The 25,186-nt window shown below is 40.0% G+C and overlaps 1 protein-coding gene across 2 annotated transcripts in view; it reads right to left on the bottom strand.

Moving 5' to 3' along the window:
• The window catches only part of gyg1b (glycogenin 1b), a 57,593-nt gene that overhangs the window by 14,681 nt on the left and 17,726 nt on the right, over positions 1 to 25,186 (bottom strand). For both annotated transcript variants that reach the window (XM_062991142.1, XM_062991141.1), the window contains exons 3-4: positions 22,118 to 22,292; positions 21,270 to 21,432 (exon numbers count right to left, since the gene is read on the bottom strand). In XM_062991142.1, the coding sequence (XP_062847212.1) occupies positions 21,270 to 21,432; positions 22,118 to 22,292 (338 nt within the window). The remainder of the gene's footprint in view (positions 1 to 21,269; positions 21,433 to 22,117; positions 22,293 to 25,186) is intronic.

The raw sequence follows: 25,186 nt of genomic DNA, 5'->3' as shown, positions 1-25,186 counted from the left end.
GTTTAAAATATTATAAAAGCCAGAGGTGGTGCAACAAAGTAATAATGGTGCAGTGTTTTCTAATGATTCCATAATTTTTTCCTCAGATTTGAGTGATTCCATATTTTTTTCCTCTACTTGATCTAAAAAAAAGCAATTGTGACTGACCACAACTATTATATTTGTTTCTTTTTTTATTGTTTCTTAATGCCAGAGGGTTGACAGTTTGAGAAATGATAGTTTTGTGGCATGTCTGTGATTTATTTTTTTTCTACAAAATTAAACAATTGAAAGAACATCTTCCAAGAGTGGTGATTCCATAATTTTTGCCAGGGGTTGTATGCTATGGTATGGCGGAATTTGAAAAATCCATAAGGTATGAGGAATCAAAGACATTATAGCGAATGTACCATCATACCACCCAGCCCTACCCATTAGTATAAACTAGGTATTTTGAGACACCAACTGTATGTCAATCTCACATGCAATGTTTAATTTGCATTTGTGATCACTTAACTGTCATCTTCTTTAAAAACAAAATCACCTGGCAATATGCTAATAAAATTGCCTATTTTATACAAGTTGCCAACAGTTTACTCTGTTTCCTTCAAAGATGTTCCTCTATTTGGCTGCATTTATTTCAGTCTGTCACCACCATGTTACAACATAGGAATGGTATTAGCCTCATGTTGCCAGTCATTACTCCAAGCAAGCAGCCTGTCATGCCTTCTACTTGACAGTGACCACTCTTGCCACTTTACAGCACTCCAACATAGGGCTTTTATTGCATATATGGTTGTCCAGGGGGTTATTCGATGTCTGATCTCTGGATGTCAGAAGTAGCTTAGAGGTTAAGGTACTGGACTAGTAATAAGAAGGTTGCCAGTTGAAGCCCCACCACCACCACCACCACCACCAAGCTGCCACTGTTGGGCCTCTGAGCAAGGCCCTTAACCCTCAATTGCTTGAATTGTATTCAGTCTCAGTTATAAGCCATTTTAGATAAAAGTGTTTGCTAAATGCTGCAAAACTAAATGTAGGACTTTTGAAGTTCATTTAAAGTGACTGTTGGATACTCACCTCCCTAACCAATGCCCTTCTTGTCCAGATTGCCAGCTCTAGAAAGGACCAAGGTTGTTCCAAGCTTCTTCCAATTAAACTTTACTCAGGCTCTGATCTATGCCTTACAACAGCTTGATCACAGAGATACCATTTTTTTAAACTTCATGGCTTTTTTGCTGACAGTGTAGTGTTAATCAAGGGCCCTTATAGAACCAGGTGTGTGTTCTTCCAAACCATGTTTAATTAATTAACTAGAAACTCCAGAGTCTAAGACATCAGGTATAATTAAAGCAAAAGGGATGCAAATTAAGGTACACAATACGGAGTGCCAGCAAAGAGCCTGAATGAAAGCTGCAATATTTTATTTGCAAATGTAATTTTATTTTCACTTTGACTTACAGGTGATTAAGTGTAGCTTGATAGGTAAAAATGGTAATTAAATTAATGCAAATTTACAACAAAAGTCCTCAAAAAGTCAAGGGATTGGAATACTTTCTGAATACTTTCTTACTCCACTGTAAGTCCACTAAACATGGTGTTACAGAGTTGTGTGGCAGGTATACAAGACACTTCATATCTAAATACTTAATTTTTGCCCTTTAGAGGCTTTCTTTTTCCAAGACCAGTCACTAAAAGCCAGTACTTTCTAAACCAGTGCTCATTCTCTCTGCATAACTGATGTGAATCTGGAGTTTGTCACTGTGATAAAGCTCTGAACAAATCCTAGGAGCAAGACTTCGTTGATAAGCACTCATGAGCACATACACTGCTGATACTATTTAAAAATAGTTACATACATATAGACTTGATCTCTGCACACGTGCTATATAGGGAATCATATTTCTGTTAGAAGTGGCTAGCAACACATTGTGCATGTCATGTACAGCTGTACATTGCTCTTTACTTACACATCCTCCTGAGCAAAGGTTAAATATTTACAGCATGTGCTGCTAAATGATAAAGAGCCAGTACATAGTCCAACAAAAGTGAACAAAACACCTTCATGTTTAAATTAGTTTCCATTTCAAACAACTCTGATTACAAAAACACAACATAAGCACAATTAAATACTTCAATAATAAATAGCATTTTATTTTTGTAAAAATCCTGTTCCTGCATTTGTGCCTGGATTTAAACGCTTTGTTTTATTCCTATACAAATATACAACAGTTTTTTTAAGACAAACTGGCTTGAAATTACTGGGTTATGTATCCCGATCAGGCATAACATAGTGTTGGTCCTCCTTTTGCTTCCAAAACAGCCTTGCAACTGTGATGCACTGTGTATTCTGAAACCTTTCTCTCAGAACCAGCATTAACTTTTTCAGCATTTTGAGCACATTGGATTGATCCACACAGGCCAGCCTTCGCTCCCCACGTGCATCAATGAGCCTTGGCCGCCCATGACCCTGTCGCCGGTTTACCACTGTTCTAATAGATACTGATCATTGCAGACCGGGAACACCCCACAAGAGCTGCAATTTTGGAGATGCTCTGACCCAGTCGTCTAGCCATCACAATTTGGCCCTTGTCGAACTTGCTTAAATCCTTACGCTTGTCCATTGTTCCTGCTTCTAACACATCAACTTTAAGGATAAAATGTTCACTTGCTGTTTAATATCCCACCCACTAACAGGTGCCGTGATGAAGAGATAATCAGTGTTATTCACTTCACCGGTCAGTGGTCATAATGTTATGACTAGTCGGTGTATGTTGTGTTTGTTTTATTTTTGGGAAAAAAGCCTGGTCCCAAGAATCCTTCTAGCACTAAATCCCATGGACAGCTGGGCATATGTTCATTGTTTATTTGCAGAAGCAAATAGTGAACAAGAATGCACTAAGACCTTGCGACATACTGAACTTAAAGAATATGCCTGAAACGTCCTAATGGTTCTAATGTTTTGACTCATCAATGTTGGAAGGGATTTTATATGTTTTCCAGATATAAAGAGACCACTCCAAATTGTTTCATTCTCAGTGTCTGTTGAATCAAACGCAGACACAATCTATTTAATAAGGTACTGACTGATTAAATCATCTGAAAAGACCAAGCTGTGACAAAAATAACTATTGCCAATAATGTGTGTTACATAAAAGTGTGTGACATGAGAGTTACAACAGCACATGAGACTAAGAAATGAAGATACATGAGACATGAGAAATTAAGATACAGACCGACAGATGGCAAAAACAACTATCCACTGAATTAGATGACTGCCAACTTATTGAAATGTCACTCAACAACTGTATGATGACAAAGTGATCTAAATAAAAAAAAAATAAAACAAACAAAAAAAAAAAACGAATGGCAAATGGCAGCTAAGTGTTCCTACAAAAAAAGTCCTTTAGCAATGAGAAGCAAAGAGCGGCCAAGTAAAGGTTTGTTCAAGACCATAAGGATTCAAAATACGGCGTCTTTATTTGGCTATAAATGGACAATATTTCATTTGTAATTTGGGAGAAATTTTGTAGTTCCTCATCAATTTCACTATGCATGAATCTGTGTGTGTGTGTGTGCACATGCATGCCCTAAGTGTTAAAATTACTGATGAACATGCTGTAATTCTGTTTACTGGTAAAGGCTCCTGGCAGGAGTATGTTGGCTTTTGCACTTTTCACAGATAACAGTCTGGATAGTCCTTTTAATCTCTAGCTCAGAAAATGTTGAGAACAACTGTTCCCAAAAACAAGCTGACATGCCCTGTAAACTCTACAGGATTTTACTCCCAAGCCCGCTGGTCCCTACTCCTGATTGGGGAGGACGAGGCTGCTCCACACCCCCTCCGACACGTGCACAGCAATCAAACATCTTATCACCTACACTTGACGAGTGCAGTGCAGTACAGCGCTGGGTATGGAGAGCCACACCCTCTACCACACTCCTTTCCCATCTCCGTGCAGGGGTCGTAATCGCACTAGTCTGAGAGAGAGTCCCCATCCGGCTTAAACCCGCCCCTATCTGAACAACAGGCCAATTGTTGTTCATGTGGCCATTCAGCCTCAGTCGCCACCTGAGCGGCAACTTTACAATCTTGAGTTGAGAAATATTCTTTTTAAACCGATTGACAATTAGTACAGAGTGGTGAGCCACGACCCATGTTGTGGCTCAAAGACTGGGTATAAACGGAGAATCCACCAAGGACTCAATCATGATAGACTATAAACACAATAAAAAGGTGAATTGGTAGGGAGTGAGGCTGACTATAAACCTCTCTTTCTCATCAAGTACATTGGATTTTGTATTTAATTATTTATTTTAACATCATGTTTTACACTTTGGTTACATTCATGACAGAAATTGTAGTTACTCGTTACACAAGATTATCAGTTCACAAGGTCAATGTCAAACACACTCATGGACAATTTTGTATCTCCAATTCACCTCACTTGCATGTTTTTGGACTGTGGGAGGAAACCGGAGCTCCCGGACAAAAACCACGAAGACACAGGCAGAACATGCAAACTGCAAACAGAAAGGACCCGGCCGGCCCACCTGGGGATCGAAACCAGGACCTTCTTGCTGTGAGGAGACAGTGCTACCCACTTAGCCACCGTGCCACCCCACATTGGATTTTGTAAAAATGAACAAATGTTGGACAGCAAAATAATTGGACATAATTTCTTTGTACTTATTTTTTAAAAATGAGAATGAACAAATTCTTGTTTTTACAGCATTTTACCAAAATTTCCCAACCTTTCCAAAGATGGGTTTGTACAATGTCTGGATCTGTTTGTCCCAGCTGAAATATAGTAAATCCCTCAGTGACAGAGACAGTGTGCTGCAGTTTAAAATAGTTATGCTATCAGCAGAGATGAGTCAGAATATCCCCTGGATACAAACATTTGCACAGGTCTCACAGACTTCATTTTGAGAGGGTTAACAAAGCTTTGTAAGAATGTGCCTCGCCCACTGCAGCTTTACCCTGGCACAGGATGAGAGCAAGATCATGTGTACCCATGTAGGAACAAAAAGAAGATTCATTTTTTTCTGGATTTACCTCCTGAATGAAAAGATAAATGTGAATAAAAACTTATTAAATGTTCTTTTAGCACATAACCTGGAATAAAGAAAGCAATCCAGATAGTCATATTCACTTTACAACACCAAAGTTTTCATATAAACACAGCAAAAGCATCATGATGAAGAGAAAACGTCAAAAGGTTAAGCCAGATCACCTCCATCGTTTACCACAGAAAACAATCTAGCTAAAAACACACAACAATTCCAAGCGTCATCCACATGCCATTAGTCTATTTTTGTATCATTCCCACGGGACAAAAATGTAACGGGATCCTTCAAACTCCTGATACAAGCAGCCATATTTAAATCACTAATCTACAACAGCAACAAGTCACAGTACTTATCACAAACAAAATACCAACAGCCAGCTTAAACAGGATCAAGTCCCCATATATGTGGCAAGAAGTCACTTTTGATTTTCAACATGCAATTTGAGTTTCACCCAACTAACACCACTTAGCAACCTAATGAGGCCCTTGGTAAAACCATTCAATGTTGCTGCCAAAAACACAACAATAGAGTTGTTGTAAAAACGGTACAGAAGCAGTGTTGTGGAATGGCATCAAATAAAGTCTGGACTTGTAGTGCTTGGGACTAATTGATTTCTGCAAGACTGACTTTGTTTTGATCAGATTTTAAATCACATTCACCAAAATAACTTATGGGGGGGGGGGGGAATTGCAACGTGAAAATTGCATGATGTGGTTATCTGACCTTGTGTTTACAAAAAGTGTGTGTGTCTGTGTAATTTGTTTATTTATTAAGGTTTTAATGTCATGTTTTACACACTTTGGTTACATTCATGACAGGACGGGTAGATTCTGGTTACACAAGATTCATCAGTTCAAGTCTTATTCTATTCTGTATGATCACTGATATTACCATTAAATCTGCAGGTATATATTTGGTTTATAGTTCATCCAAAGGCAAATAAACTAGGCAAACTAGGCTAGCAAACAAAAATCTGAGAGAAAATGATAACATAAGTGTATCCTCAAACAGACTAAACAAATTAAAATAAAGCACTGAGCTAATTTTACTGATCTTTCAAATAAAAAAAATAACAAAAACCTTTTTATTTATCGTTTACTGATAGACAAACAGGGTGGCACGGTGGCTCAGTGGGTAGCACTGTTGCCTTACAGCATGAAGGTCCTGGGTTTGATCCCCAGGTGGGGCAGTCCGGGTCCTTTCTGTGCAGTGTTTGCAAGTTCTCCCTGTGTCTGTGTGGGTTTCCTCCAGAAGCTCCGGTTTCCTCCCACAGTCCAAAAACTTGCAGTCAGGTTAATTAGACACACTGAATTGCCCTATAGGTAAATGGGTGTGTGTGTGTGTGTGTGTGTGTGTGTGTGTGTGTGTGTGTGTGTGTGTGTGTGTACATATGTCTGTCCTGCGATGGACTGGCGCCCCGTCCAGGGTGGTACTGTGTGCCTTGCGCCCATTGAAAAGCTGGAATAGGCTCCAGCACCCCCCCCAGTCCAGGTCCCATGTTCAAATACCTCCGAGGTGATGTTTCCCAACACTTTAATAGACACTTTTACATGAACTGGGAGCAGCACACATTGCAGATAGTTAATAAAATATATGAATCATTTATGCAGAAATTCATTCTAGGGATTTACATTCTTTTTTTTTTTTTTTTTTTACCTTTCATGGTAAAGGACACAAATACTGTAAACCTTGTGTGTGCTTATGTATTCTGAGGAACTATATTTTGCTGTAGCCATGCTTGTTGACCTTTATCTCTCCTCCCCTTGGTTTCCGCTCACCCCGTATCTTGCCGTGTGTGCAGTGTTTAACTACAGCCAATAAAAACTAGAGATGCATGAGTACCGATACTGGTATCGGGTATTTGCCCGATACCGCACTCATTAACTTGTACTCGTACTCGCAAACGAGGCTCCGATACTAAACATCCGATACCGTGTGCCTAGTGCACGTTGCTGCGTTATGCCTAGTTCACACTACACGATTTTTGCCCTGTTTTTGGGGGCTAGATTTGCCGGCTCGAGAGCAACTCGGCGTTCGCTCAGCGATCAAAACTCGGCTCTCGATCGCCAAGTGTGAACTATCCAACAACTCGATTCGACCAGCTCGCCGAGCGCTCGGTGACCGGATCGAGTTTTCTAGCATGTCAGATATCTGATCCAATAGGTATTGGTATCGGTATCGGCAAGTACAAAAATACATGTTACTTGTACTTGTACTCGGTTGGGATTTTGAGTCTCCGACAGATCCATATATTTAGCATGCTAGATATTTTTCTTGTACCAAGGGTACCAACTTTTTAATAATGTGTTGACTGTCCACAGACTTTTGGCTATATAGTGTATTAGTGAGTATTAGAATATACTGGTATTTAATAAATGTAGAAAGTTTAAAAGCAGAAGCTCAACAGTAAATATTAACCCATCTATACTGATATGGAGTTGCAACTCTGTATTAATGCTAATGATCCAGGATGTGATCCTTGAGTGTTGACTGTCCACAAACTTTTGGCTATATAGTGTATTAGTGAATATTAGAAGATACTGGTGCTTTTAATTAAAGTAGAAAGTTTGGAAGCAAAAGTTCAACAGTAAATATTTGCCCCATTTGAAATTACATGGAGTTGCAACACCTATATTTGGACACCAACTCCATATCAATGATAAGATGCTAATGTGTTAGGTGTCCACATACTTTAGGCTATTTAGTGTATTAGTGAATATTAGAAAATACTGGTGTTTTAAATAGAGGTAAAAGTTTAAAGCAGAAGCTCAACAGTAAATATTAAACCCATCTGAACTGATGTGGAGTTGCAACACTTAACAAAAGGGCACCAACTGCATATCAATGCACACAATCCAGGATGTGATACTAATGTGTTAGGTGTGTCCACATACTTTTGGCTATATAGTACATTATTGAATATCCTGGTATGTTTATATGTAAAAGACTGAGCCCAGCAGTCTGTATCAGGCTGCTCTGTACTAAGGCTGAGCTGAGATGACATCACAGAACTTGTACGGAATTGTGACGCATCACAAGATCCATCTACTGAAACCTCCAGTTTATTTTCCTCATTTACACTCAACACTCGCAGCATTCAGACGCTTCTCTCATCTCTCTGAGCTTTTAGTTTCAAACAACCAACGAATGATGGTCCAGATGTCTTTTCCTGGACCTAACCAGATGCCAGTTGACCGAGATGTCACTGAGCTCATTTCTGCGTTCTCCAGTCTGTCTCTCGATGAGAACACTGTCGAGCTCACTGAGCTCATTTCTGCGTTCTCCAGTCTGTCTCTCGATGAGAACAAAGTCGAGCTCACTGAGCTCATTTCTGCGTTCTCCAGTCTGTCTCTCGATGAGAACAAAGTCGAGCTCACTGAGCTCATTTCTGCGTTCTCCAGTCTGTCTCTCGATTCGACCAGCTCGCCGAGCGCTCGGTGACCGGATCGAGTTTTCTAGCATGTCAGATATCTGATCCAATAGGTATTGGTATCGGTATCGGCAAGTACAAAAATACATGTTACTTGTACTTGTACTCGGTTGGGATTTTGAGTCTCCGACAGATCCATATATTTAGCATGCTAGATATTTTTCTTGAACAGTTCTTGAGCCGTTGATCGAGAGACGATTTTCGAGCCCCAAGAGAATGATTTGCCTCCATTCTGGCGCCTCTTTTGGCCAGATCTGTGTCGGCGAATGAAAATCAAGGCAAAATTATGTAATGTGAACTAGGCATTACTAACATTTACTGAGCCTTGTTGCAGATGTGTTAATACTTCTTAAAATAATAGGTGGCAATGTTCCCTTTTAGTTTTCTTCAACCAGATGCTAAACTGAATTAATTCACTTCTAAAAAGGATACATATAAAATACATAAAAAAAACAATCAAGTTCTGGACATTAGAAAGGGTTCCATAAAGTTGAATCAGTTTACCTGGACACAAGTTTGTTGTAGAGATACGTTCCGCCACTCAACCAGAGTGACTTCTTCAGTCTGAGCTGGTGGTGAATACTCCAACCTTATATGCAGCCGATTTGCATTAAGACTGATCACCGCCCATTGCATAACAATGAAACCGGTGATCAGGTCCATATGCAAATCACAATGACCATTAACTACAATGGTAATGTGTGCCTTTCACACATGATTGGGGTATAGCTCCTATTACGGCATTGTAAGATGGTGAGAGATGTACTCTCAGGCCCCCTCCACGGTTCAGAGATGGTCGTTCCCTCTTCACATAGATGGCCTCTTTGACTCCACGTTCAAACCAGCGTCCCTCCTTGTCAAGGATCTGTACATCTTCATCATTAAATGAGTGGCCGCTGGCTTGCAGGTGGGTGTAAACTGCAGAGTCCTGTCCAGATGAGGTCGATCTTCTATGTTGGGCCATCCTTTTCGCCAGTGGCTGTTTAGTTTCCCCGATGTACAGTTCCAGTCAATCCTCTCGGCACCTAACAGCATACACTCCGTTACTCTGTGTCGAGGAACCCGGTCCTTAGGGTGAACTAATTTCTGGCGAAGCATGTTCTGGGGTTTGAAAGCAACTGAAACACGGTGTTTGGAGAATATCAATCTCAATTGTTCCGATAATACCGCCACATACGGAATCACCACTGGTTTGCGCTGGGTTAGAAAGGGTTGCATGTATAATCATCATACCAACAGTACAGACATGGGAACATCACTGTATGGGGTCCCATTTCTGCAAGTGTTAATGGGGCATTATACGTATTTAAAAAGGTAAAAGCTGGAAAAGTTTGGAATGTGGATAAAGGAAACTGAACAGATCCAAAAACTTTGGTACACATGGGTGTTGATTCTGAGGAAAGTCACATGTTCTAGCATATATTAAAGGAGACATGAATCTAATGTCAATATATACAGATTTTATTTTTCGACTTATGGCACCACACACACACACACACACACACACACAGACAGACACACACACAACATATAGCAACTAAATTTTAATATTAAAAAAAATTGCTAGTCCTTCAACTGGTCCTTCAGGTTAAAACAGGAGACCGATTTCTACACTCAGTGTTAGGCCCCTAATTTGACACAACAGGGTACCAACTTTTTAATAATGTGTTGACTGTCCACAGACTTTTGGCTATATAGTGTATTAGTGAGTATTAGAATATACTGGTATTAAATAAATGTAGAAAGTTTAAAAGCAGAAGCTCAACAGTAAATATTAACCCATCTATACTGATATGGAGTTGCAACTCTGTATTAATGCTAATGATCCAGGATGTGATCCTTGAGTGTTGACTGTCCACAAACTTTTGGCTATATAGTGTATTAGTGAATATTAGAAGATACTGGTGCTTTTAATTAAAGTAGAAAGTTTGGAAGCAAAAGTTCAACAGTAAATATTTGCCCCATTTGAAATTACATGGAGTTGCAACACCTATATTTGGACACCAACTCCATATCAATGATAAGATGCTAATGTGTTAGGTGTCCACATACTTTAGGCTATTTAGTGTATTAGTGAATATTAGAAAATACTGGTGTTTTAAATAGAGGTAAAAGTTTAAAAGCAGAAGCTCAACAGTAAATATTAAACCCATCTGAACTGATGTGGAGTTGCAACACTTAACAAAAGGGCACCAACTGCATATCAATGCACACAATCCAGGATGTGATACTAATGTGTTAGGTGTGTCCACATACTTTTGGCTATATAGTACATTATTGAATATCCTGGTATGTTTATATGTAAAAGACTGAGCCCAGCAGTCTGTATCAGGCTGCTCTGTACTAAGGCTGAGCTGAGATGACATCACAGAACTTGTACGGAATTGTGACGCATCACAAGATCCATCTACTGAAACCTCCAGTTTATTTTCCTCATTTACACTCAACACTCGCAGCATTCAGATGCTTCTCTCATCTCTCTGAGCTTTTAGTTTCAAACAACCAACGAATGATGGTCCAGATGTCTTTTCCTGGACCTAACCAGATGCCAGTTGACCGAGATGTCACTGAGCTCATTTCTGCGTTCTCCAGTCTGTCTCTCGATGAGAACACTGTCGAGCTCACTGAGCTCATTTCTGCGTTCTCCAGTCTGTCTCTCGATGAGAACACTGTCGAGCTCACTGAGCTCATTTCTGCGTTCTCCAATCTGTCTCTCGATGAGAACACTGTCGAGCTCACTGAGCTCATTTCTGCGTTCTCCAGTCTGTCTCTCGATGAGAACACTGTCGAGCTCACTGAGCTCATTTCTGCGTTCTCCTTCTGCGTTCTCCAGTCTGTCTCTCGATGAGAACACTGTCGAGCTCACTGAGCTCATTTCTGCGTTCTCCAATCTGTCTCTCGATGAGAACACTGTCGAGCTCACTGGAGAACGCAGAAGGAGAACGCAGAAATGAGCTCAGTGAGCTCGACAGTGTTCTCATCGAGAGACAGACTGGAGAACGCAGAAGGAGAACGCAGAAATGAGCTCAGTCTGTCTCTCGATGAGAACACTGTCGAGCTCACTGAGCTCATTTCTGCGTTCTCCAGTCTGTCTCTCGATGAGAACACTGTCGAGCTCACTGAGCTCATTTCTGCGTTCTCCTTCTGCGTTCTCCAGTCTGTCTCTCGATGAGAACACTGTCGAGCTCACTGAGCTCATTTCTGCGTTCTCCAATCTGTCTCTCGATGAGAACACTGTCGAGCTCACTGGAGAACGCAGAAGGAGAACGCAGAAATGAGCTCAGTGAGCTCGACAGTGTTCTCATCGAGAGACAGACTGGAGAACGCAGAAGGAGAACGCAGAAATGAGCTCAGTCTGTCTCTCGATGAGAACACTGTCGAGCTCACTGAGCTCATTTCTGCGTTCTCCAGTCTGTCTCTCGATGAGAACACTGTCGAGCTCACTGAGCTCATTTCTGCGTTCTCCAGTCTGCCTCTCGATGAGAACAAAGTCGAGCTCACTGAGCTCATTTCTGCGTTCTCCTTCTGCGTTCTCCAGTCTGTCTCTCAATGAAAACAAAGTCGAGCTCACTGAGCTCATTTCTGCGTTCTCCAGTCTGTCTCGATGAAAAAGTTGAGCCTGTGGAGCTCATCGATCCGGGTGAGCAGACTGAACCCATGGAGGTGATCGAGCAGGGTGAGCAGACTGAACCCATGGAGGTGATCGAGCAGGGTGAGCAGACTGAACCCATGGAGGTGATCGAGCAGGGTGAGCAGACTGAACCCATGGAGGTGATCGAGCAGGGTGAGCAGACTGAACCCATGGAGGTCGATGCTATGCAGGTATCCCTGCCATCCCATTCGCTTCAGTATGAACCCAAGAACGTCGACACTCCACAAGTATCCCTGCCATCCCATTCGCTTCAGTATGAACCCATGAAGTTCGACGGCCCACAAGTATCCCTGCCATCCTGTTCACTCCAGGATGAACTCATGAAGGGCGACGGTCCACAAGTATCCCTGCCATCCTGTTCACTCCAGGATGAACTCATGAAGGGCGACGGTCCACAAGTATCCCTGCCATCCTGTTCACTCCAGGATGAACTCATGAAGGGCGACGGTCAACAAGTATCCCTGCCATCTTGTTCACTCCAGGATGAACTCATGAAGGGCGACGGTCCACAAGTATCCCTGCCATCCTGTTCACTCCAGGATGAACTCATGAAGGGCGACGGTCCACAAGTATCCCTGCCATCTTGTTCACTCCAGGATGAACTCATGAAGGGTGACGGTCCACAAGTATCCCTGCCATCTTGTTCACTCCAGGATGAACTCATGAAGGGCGACGGTCCACAAGTATCCCTGCCATCTTGTTCACTCCAGGATGAACTCATGAAGGGCGACGGTCCACAAGTATCCCTGCCATCCTGTTCACTCCAGGGTGAACTCATGAAGGGCGACGGTCCACAAGTATCCCTGCCATCTTGTTGGCAAGAAAGACGACATGTTATGAGTAAGCTGATCAGAGCCACACCATACCAGTCAAAAAAACCAACCAGTGAAGTGCCTCTGCTTACGACCACCAAAAAGATCTAAGTGGTGAATAAGCAATACTGGACTTCTATTTTTTTGTTTTTGAATTTTGATTTCTTTCTTTAAATTGACTTGAATTAGTTTTTATTTCTGCAACTCCTCAAAATGCAAGTAATGCCTGACGTTTCCATCCAAATGCGTCTCACTGATCTTCTTTTAAAATTCTGCTTAGACTTTAGGCTTCTCCACCTGAAGATCTGATAAACCCCAATACTTGGTAGCTATCTGGCAGAGGGATCCTGAGAAATGAACCGACCAGAGCCAATAAAGTTCACTGAACAAGGCCTAAGTTGGGTCCAAGGCACTCCAGCCTACTCCAACTACTTGTCATTCTGGCTTGCTGTCCAAGAAAAGGCATCCTCTGAGACAAACTGATCAGAGCCTATAGAGCTATAGATATTTATAGTAAGGATAAACTCTTTATAAGATCAATGCTACCGGGTAGTCTATGCTCTCCTGATGATTCCTGCTAGCGTTCCAGGAGAGATACCCTGAAAGCAAACTGATCAGAGCCCTTGGAGATTGATAAACAAGGCAACAAGGATGAACTCCTTTATCAATGCTCCAGAGTAGTCCATTCTCTCTTGGTCATTTCGATTAGGTGTCCAAGAACTTTTTGGAGATCAGTGCTCCAAAGTAGCTCATGCCATCCTGGACGAGCTGACCCTTGGGAACAAACCCAAGAGGTTAATCTTCTCCAGTTCCCCGAAACCCCACAGCGATTTAAGAGCAATACTGTGAATCCTCCACTCTAGAACTCCACAAACAAAGTGAGGAGGTAGAACACATGTACAACAGAAAAAGGTTCATTCTATCATCCTGCGGTTGCAAGTTCAAGCCCTGACGATGCTAGGAGTCAGACGCTGGACAAAGACCCATCAGCCTTTTTGGTGAAAGGGATGGCATTCTCTTCTCCTTTACTAATCGCACTTCACTGATCAATCTTGGACGTCTGTGATCTCATGTACTTGTCCGAGAGCAGTTCACACCCTCAGCCAGGGGTGTTGATCAGCCCGGGCACATGAGACACAGCTCGTGCAAAGATTGGTCAGTGAAGTGTGATTAGGAGACCCGAAAACGTGGAAATCAACCAATGCTCAACCAGGCATCCTGGTCGTTTCAGAGATGTACCCTTATCAGCGAATCGATCATACCACACCACGCTAATCAAAACATCCAATCTCGGTGGCGGTTGCCAATCTTCATCGTAGTGCTGGACAATAATTCGATATCGATATATATCGCGATAGAAAATGTTTCAATAACGGTGATATGATTTTTAAACAAATTCGATCCATATGCATACGTCAGTGCGTGATGACGTACGCCACAGGCATGACGCCAGTGCTCAGCGTCACCGCTCAGATTACACTCCGCTACAACACGGTGGATATTAGCAAAATGAGTTCAACAGCTGTGAGTGAACGAGCATCCACAGTTTAAAAAGAAGCAGTAGAAATAGTTGATGAGAGGAAAAACTATACTCTTTTTTTTTTTTCTGTAGTCTTCAAGCACAATACCTGATGTAGCAAATTCTGCAGCAACTCTAAGTACTTTTGTTCGAAAATGTTTACATACAAATAATAATCAGTCCATGTTGTGGATTAAAGTTGGGACCAGAGGTGGAAAGTAACATTTACAGAGGTGGAATTACATTTACCCGCGTTACTGTAATTGAGTAGTTTTTTTGTGTACTTGTACACAGCCTGTAATTTTACTTTTACTTCGGTATGTTTTGTATTAGGAATTGTAATTCGCTACATTTTAAATAAGATCCGTTACTGAGTAAAATAAAAACGCTAAAGAAATCGCGTCTGGGAAACTACTGCAGTGAATTCTGCGACGGGGAGTCGAATCTTTTGTCTCGGTTCCTTTAAAGAGCCGTATACATACATAACGACTCCCAGAAGCGGTTCCTTTATTTCAGTTTAAAGGGCCGTTCAATAGATTCGAATCATTCTACGACACATCACTAGTGGTTATACAGTTTGAAAAAGTTTTATGGGACTAAAATGACACATTACACATCCCTAAATGTTTTAAATGTTGTATCAACATGTTTCTTCTATTATATTTGAATTAAAAACAACTATTGTGAGATTTATATCCACTTGTCATGTTTGCATTACACAGAAGAGACCTGCTGTTAATAAAGTAACTAAGTAACGTTTACTCTGAGTACATTTTAAATTAGTTACCTTTTACTTGAGTAGATTTTTAGACTAGTAACTTTACTCGTACTTAAGTAAAAATTAATTAAAGTAATAGTACTTTTACTTGAGTACAATATTTTAGTACTCTTTCCACCTCTGGTTAGGACATATGTTAATACATTATATTATATATTGTCAAAGCTTATGTTTATTTGAGAATGATGTCGTGTTTTTGTCTGTATACAAATGCTGAATACAAGTAAAAGCTAATTTATTTGTATTATTATTATTATTATTATTATTTCTAGAATATTATGTAGTTGTAAAGGGTGAGATTTCATAGACTTTGCAAATAAATTTTTTCAGAGGTTTGCAGGTACAGCCTTTCAATGTTGGTGTTCCTGGCAGTGTTTCTGACATTTGTATTATTCATATCGATATCGGAATTATATCGTATCGACCGAAATTAGGAGTTATATCGTGATATAAATTTTAGCCATATCTACCAGTCCTACTTCATCGTCAGGGCTTGAACTTATTTCTGTTGAGCCTTCATGTGTTTTAACTTCTCATCTTGATTATTAACATCATTGGTCTCAGTTTCTAGAATGGAGAACAGGAGAAAATACGCTAGCACACCATCTTTCGGGTTCGCATCTCGGCTCTGCTAACTGTTTACCTCTAGCAGGCATATATTCAGTCGATTATACACCCTCCTTGGACACCGTCGGGGTTCACAACAGCAGATTGGCTACGCTAAATTTGGAGAATAATGGGGTAAAATTTATAAAAAGATAATCCAAAATAAAGATTAAAAAGAACATTTTGATGACCAATTCTGTACTGATTTTTTTTCCCTTTCCTTTTTCTTTCTCTGTCCTTTTTATTTCTCTTTAATCCATACATTTATTCTCTTGAATAAAAGAAATATTGCAGCAGTTCTTTGTCTGATTTTTTTCTTATATGTTAATGGAACTGTGGATGTGCTGTAACAAAAAGGTTAAAATACACTTTCACTTTCAGAGCTTTGTAAACTGGCAGCTATAACTCACTCACACGTTGGGCAATCTGGTGAAGCCGTTCCATGTTTTAAGAAAGTGGCAGGTAAGGATGCTCACGCAGTGCTGCACCAACACTCTTTGTTGAGTCACCAGACAACACTGTGTAGGGAACTTAAATCAATTGTCTAATATACTGTCTAGTGCACTATGTAGGGAACATAAATACATTATCTGATATACAATTTAGTGCACTATTTAGGGAACATAATTGATTATGTAATACACTATCTAGTGCACTATGTAAGGAACACAAATTATCATCTAGTTATACTTTTTTTAGTGCACCATGTAGTGAACATTAATGCGTTATCTAATACACTATCTAGTGCACTATGTAGGGAACATAAATCCGTGATCTGATATACAATCTAGTGCACTAGGTACAAAAACAAATTCATATCTAAAAATACTATCTAGTGCACTATGTAGGGAACATAAATCCGTTATCTGATATACAATTTAGTGTACTATGTAGGGAACCTAAATCCGTTAACTAATACGCTACCTAAAGCATTATGTAAAAAACATAAGTCTACTATCTATTAAAGAACATAAATTCTTTTCTAATATAAAATCTAGTGCACTATGTAGGGAACATAAATCTATTATCTTTCACACTATCTAGTGCACTATGTAGTACACAATAATGTTTTTGTGACGCGATCAGTTAGCTTAGTAGCTCAGTTAGCAGTGGACGATTTACTGAAGACGTGTACTTTGAAATTACACTAAGATTTTTAAAAAATGAAAGAAATGAGAACATGTCAGATCAACACACATTTCCATTCAATCACAATTTCTATTCATGTCAGAGTGAACGTAGATCATCCTTTACTTGCCCTTCAGTGCTGGCACTCATCCAGAGACATGAGCATCTAAGCCTCGCTCTCCCACCAGGTCCCATCATGCCTTGCAAAAGCTTACCTTTTAAACTAGTAAGCACCTCCTGCTTGTGGAGAAGAGATCTTAGTTACTTGTACTGTGCTATACAGAGATAAATGATAATACTGTACAATGGGGGAAACATTTATTTGACCATCTTTGGCTTTAGTGTTTATATATCATAATTCTATCATATTTTTTGGTCAGATGTTTTACCCACACCCATGGCTAATAAGTATATACAGAATCAAATATTAAAATAAATTATATGCTTCCAACTTCATGGAAACTATTTAAGAAAGACACTTTCTTGTTCTAGATGTCTATGATAATGTGTGCAAAGCAAGGTCTATAAAGATATGGTCTGACAAATTTAAAGTGGAGAAACTGTAGTGAGGTTAAGTTCAGGGCTTTGTAAAGATATGAATTGAAGTACCCACTATGAGCTGTGACTTCTCGTCCAACAATGGTAATCTGTGGTCATTTAGAGCTTTTGTGAGGACAGATACTACACACACATGCCATATTAATTTGAATACATTCAAAATGTGATGTCCAAGAAGCTTTCCTTCTTATGTTCAAATAATGAAGGATAAAGGTTGTATTATCTACCTTTATGGCACATTTATGGCACTTAGCAAACACTTCAATTCAAAGCAACTTACAATCGTGACCATATACAATCTAAGCAACTGAGGTTTAAGGGTCTTGCTCAAGAGCCCTACAGTGAAAACCTGCTAGTGGTGGGGCATAAACCAGTGACCTAATTTTCTTATCAGTCCAGTACCTTGACTGCTCAGCTACCACTGCTCTGGTTTTAAGTTATACTAATAAATAAGGTTTCATTATGTTATATATTATATTACACTGATCAGCCACAACATTAAAAACTCCTCCTTGTTTCTACACTCACTGTCCATTTTATCAGCTCCACTTACCATATAGAAGCACTTTATAGTTTTACAATTACTGACAATTCTCTGCATGCTGTTAGCCTCCTTTCATGCTGTTCTTCAATGGTCAGGACTCTCCCAGGACCACCACAGAGCAGGTATTATTTAGGTGGTGGATCATTCTCAGCACTGCAGTGACATTTACGTGGTGGTGGTGGTGGTGTGTTAGTGTGTGTTGTGCTGGTATGAGTGGATCAGACACAGCAGCGCTGCTGGAGTTTTTAAATACTGTGTCCACTCACTATCCACCCTATTAGACATTCCTACCTAGTTGGTCCAACTTGTAGATGTAAAGTCAGAGACGATCGCTCATCTATTGCTGCTGTTTGAGTTGGTCATCTTCTAGACCTTCATCAGTGGTCACAGGCGCTGTGTGCTGGATATATTTTTGGTTGGTGGACTATTCTCAGTCCAGTAGTGATGGTAAGGTGTTTGGATCAGACACAGCAGCGCTGCTGGAGTTTTTACTCATACCAGCACAACACACACACCAACACACCACCACCATGTCAGTGTCACTGCAGTGCTGAGAATGACCCACCACCCAAATAATACCTGCTCTGTAGTGGTCCTGGGAGAGTCCTGACCATTGAAGAACAGGGTGAAAGGGAGCTAACAAAGCATGCAGAGAAACAGATGAACTACAGTCAGTAATTGTAGAACTACAAAGTGCTCCTATATGATAAGTGGAGCTGATCAAATGGACAGTGAGTGTAGAAACAAGTAGAATCAGTTTTAATGATATGGCTGATCGGTGTATGTATACTTTAAAATAAAATTGAAAAAGTTTAGAAATAAATAGTGCAAAAAGCCACAAAATCTCAAAATGTTTATCTATCATGGCAACAGTAACTGTCCAGGTCATGACAACCCAACTTTCTGCATGCAATGTGTTTATTTAAGCAAACTGAACTGGAATACATTTACACGACGAGCATACTGACTCTTTCAGCAAGTGCTTGTAAAAAGGTGTTATAAATACTTCCAAACCAAGGCAACCACACTGATTAAGCCAGATACTAACAGAACAGCATGAAAAGGCTTTTTGTGTGCACATAGCCTCTGTGCCAAATTCTCCATGTGCTGTATGAACTGTTTGGAGAGAGACAGTTGCTGCCTGAGAGATCCAGGTTGTGTAATACACGTAAGGAACACACAACTATAGCCATTTATTAAAGCTGGTGACAGGTATGATTTCCATGTCCTGTCACCATTAGACAGAAAAAAATGCTACAACAGTTTAGAGAAAAGAAGGTCATACTTTTACAGACCAGTTGTAAAAGTCTGTGGAGAAAACAGGCGCCTTCAGGCCAAGAATAGATCTGCAGGGCAAAGATGGCTGTAAGACAAGACTGGTAATGGGCATGAAAAAGCTGGTGAACAAAGAATCGACAGCAGTGTGAACATGTACATACGTACTTCAAAACCCCTAAATGTCAAACAACTTCAAAATACTGAAATGCTTTTGGTTTACACAAAGAGTGCATTGATGGAAAGCCATGCCGGAACTAGCAACAACAATACTGCATATTGACGTAGTGGGTATAATCATACAAGCCGCTTGCACATCCACTCCAACAAACTAAAGCAAGTCAATAGTTAGGAGAACATCTGCTGCAATCAAGTACTTTTTAAGGTTTTTATAGATTTTGTGGTGCAGGAAGTCTAAATTTCTGCATGTATATTAATAAATGTCAATAATCTTAATAGAATAGAATGCCTTTATTTGTCATATATACATATACACGTGTACAGTACAACGAAATTCTCTCTTAGCATATCCCAGCTTGTTTTGGAAGCTGGGGTCAGAGCGCAGGGTCAGCCATTGTATGACGCCCACGAAGCCAAGAGGGTTAACGGCCTTGCTCAAAGAAAGGACACAACAGTGGCTGCCTGGCTGAGCTGGGATTCGAACTCTCAACCGATCAGTTGATAGCCCAAAGACCTACCCACTAGGCCACCACTGCCATAATCAATCACCCAACATCAAGTTATCAAGAGACAATGTGACAGTTTCATTTGGATGTCCAGGAACACACACAAACACACTTTATACACACACACAACCTCCAACTGAGGTTTAAGGGGCTTGCTTAAGGGCCCAACACGGGCAACCTGGCCGTAGGGAGTCTTGAACCAGCACCCTAATAAATTGTAGTCCAGCATTTTAACCACTGAGCCATCACACACACACAAAAGAAATATAATAACCAATAACTGAAAACAGGTTTTGAGCTTTACTTAATAAAAGCCTATTTGGGAGCAATTACAGCTGCAGGGCTTTTTGCAGGCATCTCTACAAGATTTGCACAGCTGGGTTTGGGCAACTGATCCCATCCTTCATAACAGATCATCTCAAGCTCTTTTAGATCGTATGGCTAGCATCTAGTTCTTGAGATGTTTATAACAGTATAAGCCTGGGCTTTGGTTGGATCATTCAAGGAAATTGAAAGACTTGCCCAGAAGGGAACTGAATACTTTCTGAATCCACTGTAGAATAAAAACATGTTTACAAAGGTATACCAAAATATATTGTCAGTATTTATGGGTAAAATATCAGCTACATAGTGATAAGTATTTAAACAACTAATGAAACTGGGTGCATATAAATTTGTATGTATTGGTTTTCACTAACTGACAATTTTAAAATGCTATAGGATCAATTACATATTTTCTTGATTAAATTATGTAGACACCCTGTTTTATTATTGTGTTCAGCCCCATCTATTGCTAACAGGTATAAAACAATTATTTAAAATAAAAAAAGTCTGCTTCTGATTTTGTGGCAACAGCTTTGGAAAGGCCAAATTATGTTCTAGCATGATTAGGCACCATGCACAAAGCTAGGTCCGGTCCAAAAAGACATGGTTTGTGCAATGTGGTCTGGAGGAACTTGAACCTTAACAGTCACAAGTACCCATAAATACACTCCAAAATCTTGTAGTGCCTTTCCAGGAGAGTGAACTTAAAGAAATTCTAAAGTTGCAAAGAAAAAGCAGAACTGGCAACTCCATAATAATGCTCCCAGTTTTGGTACAGGTACAGTTTTTCCTCTTCACACTGGTGCTTTGCATCAATTACTTTACAGATTCCCTCTGTAAAATAGCATAGCGTACCTAGCTAAAAGTTTCAAATAATTCACTCAATGCATATTAATGTTACTCACCATCAAAGCTGCCATGCTCTGTACAGTACTGAAGCAATTTGTTATAGGTCTCATTGGAGGGTTGGAAGACAAACACACCAGAGTTAAAGCAGTCAGGCCAGCCTGGATCAGGAGCTGCTGAAAGTTCCTCCCTGTCAAACAGCTCGTCAATGTTCGTAACCACCTGAACACACAACTCTACATTAATCAACTGGTCATCAATAATACATTTATTTAGTTTTAGACACTGCAAAGTAAAGTGTGGTGCACCACAGGGGTCAGTGTTGGGGCCTCTATTATTTACACTGTACATGCTACTGTTAGTGGAAATTTATGTTTAATTTTTCCTGTTATGCACAGAGCATTATCATACATGAACCCCTAGGTTTGGAATAATCTCCAATCTTCAAGTTCAAATTAAATGCATACTTATTTATTCAGGCTTTTAATTAGTTTTTATAAAACAGTGTTGTGTGCTAAGACTCCAGAACCACCAGGACCAGTTGTGTGTTCTCATAGTCTGTCTCACCTGTTTTGTGATACATTAGGTTACCTGGTTGTACTTCGGGGATTATGGCCATAAAAAATTATTGGTGATCAGGGATGTTGGGTTACTATTATTTTTGTTTGTTTGTTTTAAATCTTTACCAAGGGTGTCAATATTTCTGGTGTCATCTCCAAAGCTAAATCCCACTAAATGCATGCATTTAAACAATCTATATAAAATATAAACTAACTGAAAGTAGTAAAAACACCAATACAAGAATCTGATGCACGTCTTGACAAAGCCCTGTGCCAACCCCCTCCACCCCCAGCTTTCACAGCCATGTTTCATTTTTCCACAGCCATGAGTCACTGCTTAGACTTACCATCGTATCTGCATCCATGAACACACATTTTGAGTAGTGTGTGAGTGTCCAGCAGTAAAGCTTGGTGAATGTTACTCCCAGGTCTGGTCTCTTCATCATAGCTAGGTGTGCCGTGTCCCCACTGTCCAACACATCCACCAGCCTGACTTCATCATACAGTTTCTGAAGCACTGCTCTGTACAGAGATTTAGGTAACTGTTTATTCACAAAGCACTTTAACATTCTATCTTAAGAATAAAAATTAAAATAAATAAACCTCAAGAGAGCTAATCAGAAATGTGTCAGTTCGAAAATGTTGTGCAATAACAAGAGGGTAGTTTCTCATGTTGTTATGTGGATTGCAGCAGATACAATAAGCATAAATAAGGGCTGAATCGTTGTGGCAAGATGACCGGTCACTGATGGTGGGTACTAACAGACCCTGAGAAGGGACAAGACACGAAAAGCTAAAAAGTCCGCTGATGCTAGAGGACATGAGGGATAGGGTGTCCGGTTTTGACAAACAAAAGAGCTACTGTGGCTCAAATTGCAGATCAATTTAATACTGGTGATAAGGTAAATGTGTCTGACACATCACTTTTCTACCAAGATCAATGTTTACCCGTGGAAGAGAAGGCAAAATGATGTGCTGTATAACAATGTGTCTTGGAACATACAGAAGTGCTGTTAATGTCCTGGTACCAGAGATCTTGTGAAGTCTAGGTGGTTGTTCCTAATGTACTGGCTGACACACACCCAAACACATAATTATTATCATTACGATATACTGCTTTTGTTTACCTTGACTAGGCCTAATCTACAACCTCAAATCAAAAGTTGGGACAGTATGGAAAATGCAAAAAAAAAAAAAAAAAAAAAAAAAAAAAAAAACTTTCTTACATTTATTTTGACTTTTATTTGATTGCAGACAGGATGAACCTGAGATATTTCTTGTTTTGTTTGATCAACCTCATTTCATTTATTAATAAACATCCATTCCTGCATTTCAGGTCTGCAACACATTGGACACATGAAACAGTAAAGCATTCACCACTTTGTAATGTTGCCATTCCTTTCCACCACACTTAAAGGACGTTTTGGCACCGAGGATACCAAGTAATTTAATGTTTCAGGTTGACCAGACAAAACATGAAATATCTCAGGTTCAAACGGTCTGCAATGAAATAAGTCATTAATAAATTGTAAGAAACTTACATTTTTATTATTTATTATTTGCATTTTCCATGCTGTCCCAACTTTTTCTGATTTGGGGTTGTAGTCAAGTAGCCTTTGGTAGATGCTCCTTTTATATTCAGTCTTGATGACCCCACCTGTGACCAGTTAAACTGCTAATTGTGGAACCTCCCAGAACAGTGTTTATTGTATAACCTTAGTCTTATCTTGCCTCTATCCGAGCCTCACATTTTATTTATTTACTTTTTTAATATTTACAGATGTCAGTGAACCAAAAGAGATTTAACAAATTACATATTTGTTTTTAATGCATTTAAATTTTTTTTTTTTTTTTTAATCTAGTCGTGTCCAATTACGCTGATTGCGTCCTCTATACTGATTTGACCCTTCACCGCTGACTGATGACGCCTCTCAACTGACATATGCCCCCTCCAGCACATAGTCAGTACATACTGCATTTTTCACCTGCACGACTCGAGTTCATACACTTGACAGGCACTGTGTATGGAGGGCCACACCCCCCATCAGCATTATTCCTCAGCCCTGTGCAGGCGCCATCGGTCAGCCAGCAGGGGCCGCAGTTGCACCAGTTATGAGGACCTATGATCCGACTTTCTTACCCTCTAACCCTGAACAGCCAATCGTTGTTCATGCTGCCGCCCAGCCCAGTCGGAAAGGCAGAGCTGAGATTCGATACGAAGTATTCGAAACCCCAACTCTGGTGCGCTAGCGTACTTTTTACCGCTGCGCCACCTGAGCGGCTTTTAATGCATTTTTAAAAAGTGTCCCAATTTTTCTGGAATTTATTAAAACGAATGACATAGACTTTATGTTATTACTTAATTTATTAGGATTTTAACGCCAGATTTTACACACTTTGGTTACATTCATGACAGGACAGGTGGTTACAGGTTACACAAGACTCATTAGTTCATGTCTTTAATGTCAAACACAGTCATAGACAATTTTGTATCTCCAATTCACCTCACTTGCATGTCTTTGGAGCTTTCAGATGAAACCCACGCAGACACGGGGAGAACATGCAAACACACGGAAAGGACCTGGACCGCCCCACCTGGGGATCGAACCCAGGACCTTCTTACTGTGGGGTGACATTGCTACCCACTTAGCCACCGTGCCCCCTTATAGACTTTATGTAATTACCCTGTCTTGAGAAAATAATTTACAAATATAAGTAACATCAGCTTTACCTGCCAGAGTTTTCAAATAGAGCAAGTTTTCCCAATGAAAGATTATGTCTAAAATATAGTACATTTGTTACGTTAAAACCTAAGATAAAGTAGATTTCTGTTAAAGATTTTAATTACCTTCTTTATGTAAAAATACTACTAAGCTAAAAAATTGGTACAGTTTTGACCAACAAGGGTTTTCCCATGATCAGATTACAGGTTACATGTGCATTTACTCTGTTAATGAACATGAGCTTTGCAACACATTGGAATGAAACACATAATGTAAATGCCACTTCCTATGCATTGCCCAACAGTAAGTTTCATTAACCTTATTGAGAAAATCGATACTGCAGAGCCAGATTTATAGACGGTTAAAAGCAGTTCCCTTACTGTAATGTGCAAAAGCAGCCACTCCCTGCACCTGACAAGTATGCAAAAAGAATTAGTCATTCTCTTGCAAAAAGGCAACATTTAGAAACATCCTATTTACTGTAGAAAAGGGTTGTGCAACTCTTGAGAAAGAAATACCCCAATAAACTTAATAACTGGCTGTGCAGCTTGTAGATGCAACAACTGCAACCAATCACATCTATTAACAGAATATCAGTTTTTATAAGATATGGGGAAAGGGGGAAGGCAAAATTTCTTTACAGAATTGCTTTCATTTAAACACACTGGAGAGCTTTTGAGTGCAAACCTTCTG

This window comes from Trichomycterus rosablanca, chromosome 3 (genome assembly GCF_030014385.1).
Source record: "Trichomycterus rosablanca isolate fTriRos1 chromosome 3, fTriRos1.hap1, whole genome shotgun sequence".
NCBI lineage: Eukaryota > Metazoa > Chordata > Actinopteri > Siluriformes > Trichomycteridae > Trichomycterus > Trichomycterus rosablanca.
This window is presented reverse-complemented; position numbering and strand designations above follow the sequence as displayed.